The sequence below is a fragment of the Micromys minutus genome (assembly GCF_963924665.1).
Source record: "Micromys minutus genome assembly, chromosome: 16".
Taxonomy (NCBI): Eukaryota; Metazoa; Chordata; class Mammalia; order Rodentia; family Muridae; genus Micromys; species Micromys minutus.
This window is the reverse complement of record NC_137985.1, coordinates 18,373,068-18,391,291: the sequence shown is the minus strand read 5'-3', so window position 1 is coordinate 18,391,291 and position 18,224 is coordinate 18,373,068. Positions and strand designations below refer to the sequence as shown.

Sequence of the window (18,224 nt, the reverse complement as noted above, 5' to 3'; positions counted from 1 at the left end):
ATATATTTGAATCTTCTGGCTCCTTCTCACTCTCTGCCACATTCTGTCTTCGCCTGTGTCAAGATTTTTTTTTTTTTTTTTTTTTTGGTAAAACTCTCCCAGTAAAAGTACCCTTTCCCCCTCTCCCTTCCCCCCTTCCCCTTGCCACCTCTCCCAACCCCCGCTGCTGCTGCTACTCTCTCTTAAGTAGCTTCCCTTTTCTTACCTCATGAGCATTGGGCGTATCCTATTCTGTCAAATCTTTCTCTGATTCGCTACTTTTTCTGCCACTCAATTAGACATCACTTAAAAACATGGGCACTTCCCTCTACAAACTAACTTTAACCTTCATTGTTTGGGATTAGAGGTGTGTACTAAGAGCAAGTCTATATATTCCAGTCAGAGGGATCAAAGGTGTGTACTGTGCTAAGGAATGAGCCACACACAACTAGAAACAGGATTTTGTTCTAGTAAATAACACAACCTCTGGGTTGACAGTGTGACTAATAGCCTACAATAGCACTACATGCTCTTAGTCACTGAATCATCTCTCCCTCCGCTAGTATAAATTGTCCTAGGATTCTTCTCTACTAGATTGTGATGGTTTGAATGTGAATGGCGCCCATAGGCTCACAGATTTGGATGATTGGTCACAAGGGAGTGGCACTATTTGAAAGAATTAGGAGGGATGGCCTTTATAAAAGTGTGATATTGGAGATGGCCTTTGAGGTTTCAAAATCTTAAACCAGGCCCAGGCCTTTCTCTTCCCACTGCCTGAGGATCTGAACACTCAGCTACCCCTCCAGTACCGTGTCTGCCAGTGTGCCACCAAGTTTACGGCCATGAGGATAATGGTCTAACCCACTGAAACTGTAAACAAGCCCCAACTAAATGCTTTCTCTTGTCAGAGTTGCCATGGTCACGGTGCCTCTTCACAGCAATATAACAGTAAGGCAGGGACTTACACAGAATCACTTGGAAAAAGTAAATGCCCAAGCTCTGCGAGAATCCTGAATACTTGAATGATACTAATCCAGAGGGTCAGAGAGACAGTAGCTCAGAGGATGAACTGATAAAGTAGCTGTCTTTAAAGAGGACTGGTAAAGGCACTGGTGAGATAGGATAGAACACAGGGATGAAGGTTCGTCAGACCTAAACAGGTATGGGAACTTCCTATCCTACCTTCTTATCTCCGTCACAGTGGGAGAAATCTCTGGGCTATGCATTAGCCTCAGTCTTTCTTGCTTCTGCTTTTTAGAGAAGGTTACTTTAAAGAGCCACAGTCTCTCCTCCACCCACTCTGTCACCCCCTCACTCCCTGCACACCTAGTAGTGAATGCTCGCCCACCTCGGCAAGAGCACTGCCCGTAGCTGAAGACATCTCTCCGGCTGGTACTAGAGAGCACTGCACTGTTCCTACGAAGGAGCCCAGCTTGGCTCTCAGCCTCCATGTGAGGCGGCTCACAGCTCACCACCTGAAAACCTCGCTGCAGAGGATCCAACACCCGCCAGCGCTCACACACAAACACGAGAAATACTTTAAAATTTTTTAAATCTTTTTTTTTTTTTGCAAAGAATACCAATGAGCCACTTGCTTCTAAATGACTGATAACCTTTCATTCCTCTCGTCATTAGAAACTCTGCCTCCTTAGTAAAGTGCTGGCCTAGCCTGGACTTACATGGCTCCCATCCCCTGCGTCATGTGAAATTGGCACAGCATACAGTGTATAACCCCAATACTTGAGAGCTGGTGGCAGGGGGATCAGAACTTCAGGGTCATGCTCGGCTACACAGTGAGGTGAAGAAAAGTGTGGGCTACATGAGACCCTTCATAAACAGATAAGGCTACCTTGCTTCCCGGGAACCAGCTCAGCTGTCTACTCTGACTCCTGGAAGGCCTCTCAAAATCTATCTCTGACTACTTCCCAAACCGCCCGTTTACTACTTGCAGTCTCCAAGTTTCAGTCTGCCGCCTCCTTCCCTCTCACTCCACTGCCCCCTGTGTGACTTCACACATTCTGAGCACTCACAATGCAGATACCTGAGCATGCACCCCATGCACCCCAGAGAACAGCACCACACCATAGACTCTCATGTCTAGAACAATCTTCATGTGTAATAATCACCCCAGGATGCTACAGGACAGCTTCCCAGCTCTGGGAAATGATCATTGGTTTTGTCTATGTGGCAGGCATACATGTAATGATTTTATATAGCACCGATTAGGAAAACAGAAGATAATGCTCACAACTAGCACCCCAGGACAGAACCCTAATGGAAATAAATGAAAACAACATATTTCAGAAGTACAGTTTTCAACCAAGCTGAGCTTTGAACACTTTCGAGAGGAGAGAGCTTCAGCATGTCACCTGGGTAGAGGTCTTTGTGACCTTCACATGAACAAATGAGAGGAAAACCATAGGGTTACAAGAGTCGTGCCAAATAATCACTGAGCACCCAGGGCGGTCTCGGAACAGATGCCTGTCCAGTTTTACAGTAGGAGACAGGGCCTGGATTCTTCTCAAAAATAAGTGAAAGGACATTCTGTACTTTAAGACTTGATACTGCTCTCTTCTTCCTCCTCTTCCTTTTCCTCTTCTTCCTCTTCCTCCTCCTCTTCCTCCCCCTCTTCCTCCCCCTCCTTCTCTCTTCCTCCTCTTCTGCCTCTTCCTCCTCTTCTTCTTCCCCCTCCTCCTCTTCTCCTCTTCCTCCTCTCCCTCCTCCCCCTCTTCTTCCTCTTCTTCTTTCTTTTCTTCCTCCTCCTCTTCTTCTTCCTCTTCTCTTCTCCTTCCTCTTCTTCTTCTTCCTCCTTTTCTTCTTCTTTCTCCTCCTTCTCCTCTTTCTCTTCCTCCTCCTCTTCCTCTTCCTCCCCTTCCTCTTCCCAGCCCTCACTTCCTTTGCAAATGTAACTTTCTCTTTCTGCCCTGCCCCTTGCTAACAGATTTTCATTACCAGTAATAGAAATAAAATAAAAGGAAAGGAGTAACATTTTTATCAGCAAATTAAATGTTCTTTTCTTGGAGGCCAATGGTTATCTGAATTGCAAAATAAAAGCTCATGATATATAAGTTATTCATGCACAGTACTAATTTCATACTGTAATTACACACAACTAGACCCTTTTGAAAGACTTAAAACACATGACTACGCAATGTAAGGCAAGGACAGTCACTGGTTTCCCTAAAAAAAAATGAAAGCACTGGCGTAGTGACTGTCCCCCTCAGTGGCAGAGTCAGTGTGACTTTATCATGACGTTGATGCCTTCTGATTCAACTGGAAGAGCACATTGTTTCACTGTAAATCATTTCTAAAAGGAATTTGTCAAATTACTAAATATCGTATTAGCTCTACCCTAGAAGACCCTGTTTGGAAGCAAACTGAGTGGTGTCATGTGGTTTGTCCATTAATTCCACCAGGTAATAGGACAGCATGAACAAAGCCGGATGGTATCAATAAAACAGAGGTAAACAAGCCTGCCAGCCCGCTGCCCACACGTTACTTAGAAGAGAAACACCAGGTACAGTGGCACACACTTGTAATCCCAAACCCAGGAGGACCAGGGTGAGACTGGGCCAGCCTGGACTACACGGTGAAAGTCTATCTCAAAAAAAAAAAAGAGGATGACGAAGGGGGAGGGAGGTACAGTCAAGCCTGGGCTATACACCGGACACTTTAGTCATGTTCTCTTAAGTTCGTGTTTTTAAAACCAAGTCATTTTTATTTACTATCTTTAATGCTCAGCTCTAGTGGAGAGGTGCAGACTACAGCCCCGGATGAGAAACCTCCTTGGCACAAGCGAGGCCCGGGGTTCATCCCCCAACACTGGGAAGACAAACGCACACCCACAGATTCCTTACCTTGTCCATTTCCACTGTTGTCAACATCAGCCAAGCACAGACAGCCCTGATCAAATTCCTCTTTTTCTCCCAGCACGGTAGACCACCAGTCACGGGCTTTAAATAAGGACATTTCCTCTCAACCTAAAAATAAAACGTTCGCTTATGATAAAAATTAACTTTATGAAAAGAAGAAGTCAAATTATCCCATTCACAGATGACATGGTTCTAGTTTTAAAAGACTCTGTGTAGAGAATTCTTAGATGTAAAAACACTTACAGTAAAGCTACAAGATATAAAATCAATATAACCTTCAGATTTACCAGAAGAAATAGGAAAAATAACCTATTCATAATAACTCCCCGAAATGTCAAGTGCCCATGGCCACAGAGCTAGCTTGGCAGTTGAGAATAGAAACTCATCTTCCAGAGGACATGCGTATGGACCCAGCACTCACAGTGAGTGGCTGCAACCCCAGGTCCTGCAGAGCTGATGCCCTCTTCTGGTACTGTACTGGCGTGAATAAACCCACATACAGACATACACACATAATTTTAAAATAGTGATAAGACAAATTACTTTAAATATTAAGTTCCTGCGGATATACCTAAGCAACAATTTGAAACATCAAAACTGAAAAGGTGACCAAAGGCGCTAGATGATGGGGAAAATCCTCTATGCTGTGAGTTAACAGAATTAATGTTACAAAATGGATATACCACCAAAACTAACCTACATGCTTAGTATACTGTTTATCAAAAGTTCCAATGTTATACTGTGCAGATCTAGAAAAAAACAACCCAAGTATTCATATAAGACCACAAGAAGCCAAATAATCCTCAGTGATAAGAACACTGGAGGCATGAAAACCTAGCCTCAAATTATACAGTGATAACAACAGCCTTGTGCTGGCCTAAGAAGACAGGCAGACACTGGAACAGCACAGAGGACCCACATATAAACCAAAAAAACTATGACCACTCAGCTTTAGACAAATGAGGCAAAACAGGCAGTAGGAAAAGAAGATCATGTTCAACAAATAGTGCGGGCAAAACTGGAAATCCTGCAAAGGATTAAATTATATCCATATCTTTCACCTTGCACAAAAATCAGTTCAGAAATATATCCAAGAGCTTAGTGTCAAGCCTGAACTGCTAAACTAGAATAGAACATAAAGAATGTTCAAGATACTGGGGTACCTCAGGCCTCAACAGAGAAGCTCTTGCAGCAGATAGGAATTGCCTCAGAGCTCCGAAACTGGGAGGTGACCAGAGAGTGAGAAGCTTTGGAACACTCAGTCATTGTGGGGCAGTGGACCAGGAAAGGTAGCCTGGACCTCGGCTGAGCTAAAGCTTGAAGCCCCAGAGACCCTGAAGGGACAGTAGGAGCTTTGCCTGCTCCTGAGCACCAGGGCCCTGTCACTAGCCATAGCCCCATAGATTTGTGGCCATCAGTCAAAGTAAGGGAAGCATGAAAGCACAATTCCAAATGCTTACAAGCACTAATCAGATACTCTGCAACACCATTATGAATTAGGCTAAGAACCTATATATTCATCTTGAAAGAATTCTATTTTCTGAGAACTGTTGGAAGGAATTACCCAAAAAATGGGAGAAAAAAAAAAACTTTCTAAAGGATCAATATCCAAAATTGAAACATAGTACTTAGCACAGAAATCTTTGAACAAGATACCTAACTCCCTTTCACAACCAACAGCAACATCCTCTGCACTGAAACGCCAGGTAGTCAGAGAAAATGTATCACAAGCACACAGAGACAGACAGACAGACAGACAGACAGAGAGACAGACACCAGGAAAACTGTTTTGCAGGTCCATATACCTACCTGTCTCCTCAGACAACCACAAGCCTCTGTACCTTGATTTCCTTCAGAGAGCGAGCATCCTCAACCCTTCCTTCTAAGTTACTCCTGTGAGTGCACACTGCACTTCTCAGTGGAAATACAGCAAGCACCTACCCTGAGATTAGACATTCCTCTACTTATTTGCTTTGACAAAGTCTCACACCATAGCTTCAAGATGACCTAGCAATTAACTCTCCTGCATCAGCCACTGAGAACTGGGATGGGAGCACCAAACCCAGCTTCTACATTAATTTGTAATGTACATGAAACTTCCCTCCATGGTACTGGCTTCAGTGGTTTTTAGGGAATACATTTCCTCCTTAACCAGTTACTTACAGAAGGTCTCCACACACAAATCAGTTGGTTACAGAGCCACCACTCACAAGAGTGCAGGGTTAGGTCCTGAAGCCTCTAGTCACTTGTCTGTCACTCAGTACACAGTGTCACTCTGTATTTCTGTTTAAAGACACCTGTTTTATATTTTGACTCATCACCATTGAACTCATGGTCAAGAACACTGTAGTTCCATCAGCCCGACCAAAGCGTTGCTTATCTTGTGGACTTCCTCAGGGCTTCCATGAACTGAGGAACATCAGTCAGCACTTCAGCAGTTGCTTCTTTTGCTGTTGTTTTGTCGTGTCTCACTTTGCTTTTTTGAAACACGGGTTCATTGTGTAGCCCAGGCTGGATTTAAAATTTCAATCCCCTGCCTCAGACTCCTGAGTTCTGAAAGCATGTACCACCACCAAACCACTGCTTACATGGGAAACAGGAAACGCAGAGCTGGTGAGAAGGCTCAGCAGGGCTGGCCACCAAGCTTGCTGACCTAAGTTTGATCCCAGGGACGCAGAACTGAAGGAGGACAGAGTGCCCTTCACAGGGGTAGGACCTAAAGATTATCGTCTGGAGGCTGAGCAGAGGCCACAGATGACCACAAAGCACTGAGAACATTGATTTTGGGATGACGACTAACTTTTACCAAGTGGCAGGTTCACAAATACAGAGTCTGAAAATAATGAAGACCAAGTGTACTTTTTATCACAGGGAACAACCTGTTCCTTGAAGTAGGCTTCTACACGCACGAATCGTAGAAACCAAGGTCATTTTCTTCCATGCAAAAATAAACCAAGAAACTGCCTTAGAAAGCTGAAAATCTTGCATGCTGGAGACAGGCTGTGTGAGTCTGGATTCCCGTGACAGCACACACCAACCAACCATGCAACCACAAAGTGTGATAACCACCTTTGCCAACTTGACTGGATTTGGAACTACCTAAGAGATCCATTGTGGGCATTTCTCTGAGTACGTTTCCAGAAAGTTTTAGCTGAGAGGTAAAACAGAGAAAAGGGTTCATTTGACTTGCAGATCACACAGGATCATGACAGAAAGTCAAGGTAAGAACCTGGAGGCAAGAGCTGAAGCAGAGAGCACGGTGAAATGTTGCTGACTTGCGCCCCCTAGCTTACTCAGCTACTTTTCTCACGCAACCGTACCCACCTGCCTCGGGATGGCACCATGTCCCGTGGGATCAGCCTTCCCACATCAATTAACAACTAAGAACATGGCCCACAGACATGCCCACTGTCAAGTCCAATAGAGGCAGTTCCTCCACTGAGGGTCCCCTTCCCAGACTCTAGTTTGTGTCAGGTTGACAATAAACTAAACAGTGCGTTGGGGAATACCACTCCCCAGGCTTCAGTCACAGATACGGTAAAAATGGAACAGGGGAGATGGCAGCTGAACCCCAGCATTCATCTCTCTGTTTCCTAACTGCAGATACCATGTGACCAGCCACCTCACTTTTCCCTGCCACGCCTCCCTGCCACGGTGAACTATGCACTCAAACACTGAACCAATAGACTACACGGTCAGGTGCTCCGTCAGCACAGTGAGAAAAGCAGCTACCACCCTGCTGTAGCTCAGCCTCTTCATCTACAAAACAAAGGGGAGAGCGCAAGTATTGAATAATGCAGCAGAGAAGCTTCCTGAAACTCAGGTATCTGACAAAGCGCTAACATCCAATATATAGAAAGAACGTCTACAGTTCGGCAGGAATAAGAACAAAAACAAACAAATGAACTGCTGTTTCTCCAGTGAAGATCTGCAAATGGCCAACAAATGTCTGCAGGACGCTCAGCATAACTGACCTCGGTGATGCAAACCAGGGCTACGGTGAGATCCCACTGCACCTGCTTCACCACACTTCCAGGTGGCACATGCCAAGACCCCATTGTCTTCATCAGGGTTTCTATTCCTGCACAAACATCATGACCAAGAAGCAAGTTGGGGAGGAAAGGATTTATTCAGCTTACACTTCCACATTGCTGTTCATCACCAAAGGAAGTCAGGACTAGAACTCAAGCAGGTCAGGAAGCAGGAGCTGATGCAGAGGCCATGGAGGGATGTTACTTACTGTCTTGCTTCCCCTGGCTTGCTGAGCCTGCTTTCTTAAAGGGAGCCTCCTTTCTCTGTGATAACTCCAGCTTGTGTTGACATAAAACCAGCCAGTGCACCCAATTATTGTGGAAGCTGCAGGAAGGCAGCCTAGGCTACAGAGTAAATGAGTTCAAGGGTAGCCTGGGCAACTTAGAGAAACTCTGTCCCAAAATTAAAATTGTTTAAAGGGCTGGAGAAGTAGTTTAGTGGTGGAGCTCTTAGAGCCCAGTGTGTCTGAAGTCCTAGGCTCATTTGCAGGACCACCCCAAAATAAATAAATAAATATATATATCAAAAACCAATGTGATGGTTAGTTAATCTTGTCATTCTGACAGGATTTAAACTCACCGTGGGAACCTCTGAACATATCTGTGAAGAGGCCTCTGGGGTAGATTGGGGTGAAAAGATCTACCTTAAATGTGAGCTACCTTAAATGATTCTCTGAACTTGAGTTCTTAACTCATAAAAGGAAAAAAACCAGCTGACTACCAGCCTCACCTCTCGGCTCCCTGGCTACAGGCACAGTGTGAGCAGCTTCCTCCTAGCACTATGACTTCTGACAAAATAGAAACTAAGCATTTGCTTCCTTGGGTCTTCTGGGGTAGGGAGTGGGGGTAGTTGTTGTTTCTTCTGTTTTCTTGTCTCCTTTTGGGGCTTTATGTAGCTCAGGCTGGCCTAAATCCCACACCTGGCACTAAGTATCTTTTAAGGTATCATTCAATAAACTATTATGAGGGAGAACCACCTTCCCTGAGTGCTAGGCAGACGTTCAGCATTTTTAAAGTCATCAGTGAGTTAAAGGGACAGCTCAACAATTAAGAGCACATACCACTCTTTCAGAGGTTGTGAGTTCAGTTCAACACACACACACATGGTTTTTCAAGACAGGGTTTCTCCGTGTAGCCCTGACAGTCCTGGAACTTGCTCTATAAACCAGACCAGCCTCAAACTCACCTCGCAGAGAACCTGTGTCTGCCTTCCATGTACTAGTATTAAAGGTATGTGCCACCACCACCTGGCAATAATTTTAAATAATAAAATAAAGTCTTGTAGGCTAAAAAGATGGCTCGGTGGCTAAAAGAATATATTGTTCCTGCAGAGGACACAAATTTGCCTCCCAGCACCCACATCAGGAAACTCAACCCCATCTTTGGGGAACTGACGCCCTCTCCCCACCTCTGGGGGAACTGCAGTCACATACACAAACCCACACCCAGTTATACATATACACAGATAACCAAAGCTTTTCTAAAATGAAATGTTAGGCACTGCTGTGAGTGCTGAGCTCTGTCTATAGGGTAGGCACTCCTGCTGTTCACTTCCTATGGATAATGTCCATGTCAGGGGAGCTGGGCTAATCAGTGAACTCTTACTGCCCGTCTGTCAAACAGCCAGCCCACTGGTCTCCCGCTAGCACCAGAGCCTTGAGCACACCTCAGACACTTTAAGATACTATGCAAAGATTGCCCCCGGTTGCCTTGGCTCCGAGAAGCCTTGGCCCTGACTTTAGGCCCTGTTACAAGCCTTCGGAAACCAGTTCTCCCTTGATCAGGGTGGAGCAACTCACTTAACTGATGAGGAGGCCCCAGGGATCTCGGAGGCAGTCTCGGCAGCTCATACCCATTTCTGGCTCTGGGCTCCAGCTCAGCCTCAGTTGTGTCTGGCACCTTTCTAAGACTCTGGAACTGTAGCTGACACAGAAAGCATCTAGCAGCTTGTGCCAGGTGCAGTGCCGGGGGGGCTGAGCCCCCAAATGCTATTTGCTTCTAGAACCAGGTTTCTCCACTAGCAGCTTGACAGCTCAAGGTCTGGTGGTAGCCACCGGAGTCCCCTCCCTATACTCACAAAGGTGACAACTGGGCCCTAATGAAGTCAGCTGCACCATGACAGGCGTCCCGACTCAGCTCACATCCCAACCACCCTGTCTTGGCAGCGGCACATACTACAGTCACTCAGCTGCAGCCACTGAGTTGTGGCAAAGGTCAGATGTCTAACCTGAAGGTGCAGCTGAGCAGCTCAGTAGTGATCAGGACCCCAGAGGAATGAAGGCAAAGATGGTGTCCACACACTGAGTTCCAGGGCTGTCTGAAAAACAAGATGGACAGAGCCTCACACCAGGGCAGAGAGAAAGGAATGAACACAGAAGAGGGCAGAGAGCAGATAAACGGCTGTAAGGAGCCAGAGAAGAGAACTTGCAGGCCTGCATCCCCAGGTGAGTTGAAAGAGCTACGAAGTCTGAAAGCCAAGGGTCTCGGGCCCTACCCAGGCTGAGAACCACTGCCAAGGACCAAGGGCTCCACTACTTGAGGCATACACATGGATGTGACACTAGAGGGCGCCACTTGCAACTGCTTCCACCTGCCCACTGCCACCATACATGTCACTGAATGTGAGGAAAACCAAAGCGCAGATCAGTTTTTGAAGTCTTCAACCACCCATGATCTCTGTCCAGATAAAGCAAAAGACCCCCTCAGCCATCTAACTGTGGTCACAACGGGGCATTACATAATGTAAGATGATGTCTTTATGCAGGAAGGCAGGTACAAGATAAAACAAGGCCTGTCACTGAATGAGAAAGAGAGAGAGGAGCCAGAGGGAGGGGCTGGAAGCACCATGGAGGCAGATGTAGATATTCCTTTCTGAGCATCTCTGCATGGATACGGGTTGTGAAGATTTTATAAGGAATGGGTGTGTAAGCATGATTTGGAAAAATCTACAGGGCATTATGCTGAATTAAAATAAAAGTCCCAAGAGATCACATAGAAGTGAACATATTGCTAGATCATTCTCAAAATGACTAACTTTACCTATATAAAACGGGTCAGTGGTTGGCTGGAACCACAGGTGGCCAGTACAGGGAAATGTCTATGAGATGCATTTCTAATAATTATGAGGTTAGAATCATGGTATGGTGACTCATGCCTGTGACACCAGCACTTGAGCGGTGGCAGCAAGAGATCAGGAGTCTGTGGCCAGACTAGCCGCACAGTGAAGCTGTGTAAACCCTGTCTACAAACACAAACATCACACTGAAGCCCATTCCTTTAAATGCTACCCAAAAGGTTAGTTAAAAAAGATTGTAGTTTAGTTCAATATCATCAGTTTATGGGTTTACACTATATATGCTGTCGTTATGGGAAAACATTTCTGAGATGTGTTAATTTTCAAAATATATTCTGATGAAATTATTGCAAGATGACAAATTCAAAGTAGCCGCAGGCCAGCCATGTTGGCTTGTGGTTATAATCCTAGTAGTCGTGAGTCTAAGGCAGTACAGTATGACTGCCACAGTTCCGGGTCAGCCTGAGCTACACAGTTAGACCTTGTCTTAAAGAGAGGGGTGCAGCAGGCAGGCAGGGCAGTGGTGGTGCACGCCTTTAATCCCAGCACACTGGAGGCAGACACAGGCAGATCTCTGAGTACGAGGCCAGCCTGATCTACAGAGTGAGCTCTGGGACAGACAGGGCTACACAGAGAAACCCTGCCTCAAACAAAACAAAGCAGAAAGTTGTGACATCCAAGCAAGTTGTACCTCTCTAGATATGTTTCCTTACTGTTGCAAAAAGTTGTCTTTTTTAAAAGCCAGATGTGGTCTGTAATACCAGCATTTAGAGGCAGAAGCTATAGATTTCCTACAGTTTGGCCTAAATAGAAAATTCCAAGCCATACAGGGACACAGAAAAGGGGGGCTGGGGAGGTGCTCAACCTGCAAGCGTGACAACGTGGGTTCAATCCCAAGAACACATGTAAAAAAGACGGGCGTAACATCAAGTGCTTATGATCCCAGCACTAGGGAGGCACAAACAGGAGGGTCCCTCAGGCTCCCTGCCTAGCACAGCCCCAGCAGCAAGTTCCAGGCCCCTGAGAGACCCTGTATAGAAAAAACAAAGGTGGATGTTCCTGAGGAACAAACTGAGGCTAACTTCTGACCTCTGCATACATGTGCATACACCCAAACAAGTACACACACATACACTCAACATGCACAGAAAAATTAAGTGTGGGATTCCACCCACAGTCCTTTACCTCTGCTAAGAAAGAAGTTACTGTGCTGGGTATATAGCTCAGTTGACAGAATGCTTGCCTGGCGTGTAGGAAGCGCTGACCTGAGTCCCCAGCGCTGCATAATGCTGGGCATGGCTGTAATCCCAACATTGGGACTGTAGCAAAGCAAAGATTAGGAGTTCAAGGCCAGCCTTGCCTACATGAGACCCTCCCTCAAAAGTGGGGGGAATATAAATAAATATGTGAGGCCCAATAGATATATGAGGGTTTCTGAAAGGTATTTATATCTAATACTAATGTGACTAATGGTAGTGCCAGATGACCCAACTTAAATCTGGAAGCGAGTACCCAAAGAAATGCACTTTCATTATAGCTTTCTCGTTTGTTTGACAGGGTCTTATGTAGCCCAGGCTGGCCGCAAACTTGCTATGCAGTCTGTGCTAGCCTTGAACTCCTGACCTTCCACCTCCTGAGTGCTAGAATCTCAGTTGTGCACCACCATGCCCAGCTAAAGTGCATCTTTTCTCATAGCCATATTTTCTCAGAGCAGCAAAATAAGTAAATCCTTTCTTGGTAACACGGTAGAGAGAGTGGATTCACCACACACTGAATAAGGCTGTCGAGTTCAGAAGTGGGGAGTGTATGGAGAACGCTGTGAGCAATCGCTTTAAGAATGACTGATCATCCTCAGTTAACGGCTTGATCCACCAGTGCTTTGTGGGAAGTGGCAGGTTCCTTAGAGGGGCCCAATTGCAGTGCTGGAGAGCTGGCCTCAGTGGTGTGGGTGTGGAAGAGCCAGTGGGCTGACCTGCTCACCTACCACCCAGGCCCAGATCCAAGGCTTTGAGTTGGCCCACCCCAACATCTATCCCATATATGAACTGCTGGAGAGTTCTGCAGATCCAAACCTGCAGGATCTCCATGACGCAAGGCAACAACCGGATATCTGAGAAGGGTCCTGGAAAGGATCAGTATTGATGGTGTATCCGAAGCCAGAGGCCTCCAACAAAACCAATGATTCACTGCAAGGGATATCTACAAGTAGAGATGTTTGGACAAAAGAGTATACTATATGACACACTGTGACACACTGTGACACGACACACTGGTGGTCTTTTTTTCTTTTTCTCTTTGTCGGTGGGGGGGGCTGCAAAGGTGAAGAGCAGGTAGGAAGAGACAGGGAGTTAAGTGGGATTGGGGTACATAATGTAAAAATCACACAAAAATATCAATAAAATGTTAGATAAATAAAAAAAGAGGGGCCCCGTTCGTGGTCATCATCAGGGAAACCCCTAAACGGGCTGTGTACTGTGCCCATTCCTCCTCTGCGTCCTAGCCCTGACATGAACACTTTTGCTCTGCCATGTGTTTCCATGGTGATATGTACCTCACCACAAATCCTCAGCAACAGGTGACTGGACTAGAACCTCTGATGCTCTGAAATAGACTGTTTCTTCTGTAAATTAATTATCCCAGGTATATGGTTATAGTATAGTTAATCATCACAGGTTATAGTATAGTTAATTATCCCAGGTATATGGTTATAAGATAGTTAATTATCCCAGGTATATGGTTACAGGATAGTTAATTATCCCAGGTATATGGTTACAGGATAGTTAATTATCCCAGGTATATGGTTATGGTATCTGAAAGCTGACTAACATAGCACCTACATCAGACGTGGCTGAAATGTCATAAAGGATGACAACTTGGAGCCCTAAGCGCTGATGAGAAGGAAACAGCAACCAACTGAAGGGTAAGAGATCCTCTACCACACAGCAGCAGCGGGTCAATGGGAAGACAAAGGGAGAGCTAGGGCTGTTCCAGCGGAAGGAAGACAAAGAGAGGAAGACTCTCTTCACCTCAGTCAGGCAGAAGAATCCCGTGGGACCCGCCTACTAACCCTCCCCAAATAATGGGAGGAGAGGCTCTCTTATGTTGTGCCATTGAATTATATACCATTAAAAAAGTACTTAACTAAAGGAGACGCACAGCTAGAGTTTGAATGCAGAAACACATAGCTATGTCAACGAGAATACCCGTTGCGTGAACATGCCCTTGAAAAAAATTTATCAGAGTGGTAACATGGTGACAGACACCAGCAGTAACAGCATCGTGAAGTTGAGGCGGGATTATAAATTTGGGGTCAGCATGAACTACAAAAGAAAACCTGTAAAGAACAGGCTTTTGCAGTTTGCTACAATTAAAAAAAAAAAAAAAAAGCAAACAATAGCTGCAATAAACTGGGGGTAGCGGCTTTAGCCTTCAGTCCCAGCACTTGGAAGGTAGACTCAGACTGTTCTCTGTGAGTTCCAGACCAGCCAGAGTTACACAGTGAAACCCTGTCTCTCTGGGGGGGGGGGGGGGACATAAAACAGGACATGTAATAATAAAACTAACTTGTATTCAAAACTAACTCAGTAAATCAGCCGTCACACAAGTGTGAAGACCTGAGTTCGAACCCCCGAGAGCTCACATGAAAGCAGATGTGGTAATTCACATAATTTCAGCACTCGTACACAAAGCAAGACATGGGTATAACAAGGAAAATTCCCAGCGGCTCAAAGGTCCACTAGCCTGCCATATGCAGCAAGGACCAACAAAACAGAGACCCTTGTAAGATGAGGTAGAAGGGGTGTGTGCAACACACACACATACACACACACAAGTTTTAAATAACAAAGAAAAACTAATTTTCCAATAATATCTATAAATACTAATTTCCCACAGGTTTTCTAACAAAAAATTGAAGACCTATTTATAATGACAAGACAGACAACAGCTGAATGTTCCTTCTTTCGCATCAGTCACCCACAACTCTGTCAGTCCTCGACCGTCACCTTTTCAAAAATCAGCTCATGTCTTGAGACTCAAGGTATTGGTACCCAGGAGCCTGGTCTACAGCATGAGTTCCAGGACAGCCAGAGCTACACAGAGAAACCCTGTCTTGAACCACTACTAAAAAAAATAAAATAAAATAAAATAAATAAAACAAACAAAAACCATTGTGACGAGAGCTTGTATTGGAGTTTTCAGTGGACGTGAAGGTCAAATAGACCTGTGTTCACTTCCTGACGTGATGTTCCAACCACACAACCTCAGAGACCCTTGTATTCTAGGATCCACTGATCTTGGTGGTGGGAAAACACAGTGGTCTAGGATCTGCACTTCCTTAGCCAATGTTCAACCCACTACAACCATTTAATAAAAGTCAGTTGTAACCCAGAAGTAGTAATGAGGAAATCGTTATGGCGGTGACCATCCAGGTATGACAGCAGAGTCATCTAAGGCACAGAAGAATTTCACCTGGGACATCCAAAGGGCAGATCAGAAAGTGCGTGTCTGTGTGTGCGCCTGCTAGTGAGCACATGTACATGCATGTGTGCATTAGTGCCTGCATGTGTATGTGTGTGCAAGTACCTGAGTATGTGAGTGAATGTATCTTTCACTGGGTATTGAAAGAGCTACACCCCCAGACCAAATAAATAACCATATAGTCAGCAAGCATGGTTTATAATAATTTGATGTATTTCAATACTTTTTGAAAATATCTGAAAGGATTGGAGTATTCAGTGATACACACACCCACATGAACATACACACATTCTGAGAAATGAAACTTCCTACATATCTCAAAAGGCATAAAGCTTTACAGTATTGTTAGTAGATTTTTTTTCCCTGCAAAGAGCATTTCCATCAAGAAGCTATACCACAGGGCCAGTGAGATGGCTCAGCAAACAAAGATGCTTGCCGCCAAGCCTGACAAGACCCACATGGTAGGAGAGAACTGACTTGCAAGTTGTCCTGGAACCTCCACACCGTCACTGTGGTACCCTTGCCAACACACATACATGCACCAAGATATTAAAATATTAAAGCCTAATCAACTTTTAAAACTATAGCATAAACATAGTGGGAGTTATAATTTAACCACAACCATTATACATAATAAAAAGAAATCCCTAAACTCTTACAAATAACTAGGCTTTCAAAATAAAATCTTTTGTTTTTAATTCTTATTTTAAAAAAAAAAAATCTCAAGCATTATCCTCTTCAAATACTGCTAATAAGTTACTCCAGTCTCTCGGAATGCTAGCCAACAGTAATACATTCCATGGTGGCATACTCCCAGAATAACACTTGGGAGCCTGAGGCAAGGTATTTTCAAAGATGGCCTAGGAGGCACAGTAAGTTCCAGGCCAGCTTGGGCCATGTTATCAATTTATAAAAAGCAAAAGGAAAGAAAAAAAGATAAAAAGCCTAATTTCCCTCCAGTATCTTTCAATCTGTGTGTATAAAGTAAGATGTATATATGTGTATGCATTCGACACAATTTGCTATTTAAAGACAACGTGAGATTCCAAAAAATAACCTATACGTTTATCCAGAAAATCGAAACCTTGCTTGGGAGGAGCTGCTGATAAAATCAGCTTAGTCCATCTAAACTGCTGTGGTCTGCAAAGGAAAGAGAAAGGATAACCATTAATCCTATTGCAGGAAGCAGCGGGTATCAACATGCTCCCGCTTCAGGGGCTGACTGAGAACTGCTTTGACGCTCTGCTCACAAGACCTGTTGAAATGTCACAGGAAAAAGAAGCTCTTACTCCATGTGACTGTTACATGGACTCCTTAAAAATCACTTCTCCCTCAAAGGTGTTTATAGGATCTACCCACGTCGTGTTAGCGGTTTGTTTAAATGCAAGCCTCCTTTCTCGGAAACCGATAATCCTCTATCTCCCAAACCATTACATGGTATCTTAGGGTTAGTCTTGTTGACCAAGCATGGCCAATGCATTTATACATCCTAAGATTAATTTCTGGAATATTTCTTACCTGATGCCAACAAGTGGGCTTTGCCTCACCGTGCTAGGAACCCACTATCTACAGACTTCCCTCCTGACGAGGATCCAGTGCTGGAAAACTGTAACAACCTTGCAAGGAAAAGCAACACTTAACTCCACTAGTACCTCTTGGTCTCCTGTTCGAAGTTTTCCACGTCCACAGGCGGACAGAATCCTGCCAAGCAGCAACACCAGCTCCACGGAGTTGAAGGGAGTACCTCCAAGATCCCCTGCACCTTCTTGTCATCCCCCAGAGACAAGCAGAGGAGACGACATGGATCCCTCGGAAGCCACAAGACAAGAGAGAAAAACTCCAAGTCTGGATGCTCACAGAGAGGATGAAACCACCAGGAAGACCGTAGGAGGGGTGAGGCTGCAGAAGACACCTCCCCACTCCAGCCTAAAGCCAAGCCGCCTTCGCCCTGTTGTCATAGCATTTTACAACGGAGGCTACTGCGCAAGTCAGACGCGGGGCCGCAGGGCTTGCTGGGTGTTGTAGTCCGGGTGGCCGAGCGCAAGCTGTGGGTGTAGTTTCCTGGGCCGCCCTTGTAGAGAGAGTAGAGTGGCTACTGGGCGGAGTGAGGCTGGGCGACTCTTGAACCACCTGAGCAGGCCTGTCCCTCAGGGCAGCGTCGGCGGAAGTCCCGCCTCTGCGGGGGTGCTCCTGCCACAGACCACGCCCTCCTGTGCTTGTGTGTTATCCCAGTGTCTAGGCCTGAGCTTGTAGTGGTTTTCCTGTTCGAGTCCGTTTTCTTTCTCTCTTTGACCTAACTGCTGTAGCTAAGATTTCAAGCACCATATTGAATAACAGTGGAGACTAGGCCATCTTGTTTCATTCCTCGGTTAGAAAAAATATTTACAGTTTCTCCCATGTAGTGTAATATTGGTTACATGTTAATGTATACAGTCTGGATGGCTAATCTGACCTCAACTGAAAATTACCTACATTCAGTTGACCTGTGGGCATGTCTGGGGACATTTTCTTGAATGCCTATCGATGTGAAGAGTTCAGCCCACTGTGGGTTAGGCTGTGTAAGAAAGGCAGCCAGGGAGCAGCTGTCCTCCACAGGGTCTGTTGCAGCCACTGCTCTGCTTGTGTTCCTGAACTGACTTCCTAAGCAGTGGAGTGTAACCTGTAGGATGAAACAGACACAGTACCCCCTCCATGCCATTTTTGGTCATGGTGCTTATCAAAGCAACAGAAAAAAAACTTGTGCCGCGCTCTGTTGCATTGAGGTATGGCCACCACCTCCTGTGGGCCTTT

At 45.3% G+C, this 18,224-nt stretch overlaps 1 protein-coding gene across 1 annotated transcript in view; it reads right to left on the bottom strand.

The window, feature by feature from the left end:
* Positions 1-17,370, bottom strand: part of BBS9 (Bardet-Biedl syndrome 9) — a 359,813-nt gene extending 342,443 nt beyond the window's left edge. Inside the window, exons 1-2 of the mRNA XM_080930425.1 lie at positions 17,087-17,370; positions 3,837-3,959 (exon numbers count right to left, since the gene is read on the bottom strand). Coding sequence (XP_080786551.1) covers positions 3,837-3,948 — 112 coding nt within the window. The 5' untranslated portion in view covers positions 3,949-3,959; positions 17,087-17,370. The remainder of the gene's footprint in view (positions 1-3,836; positions 3,960-17,086) is intronic.
* Positions 17,371-18,224: the final 854 nt, after the last annotated feature.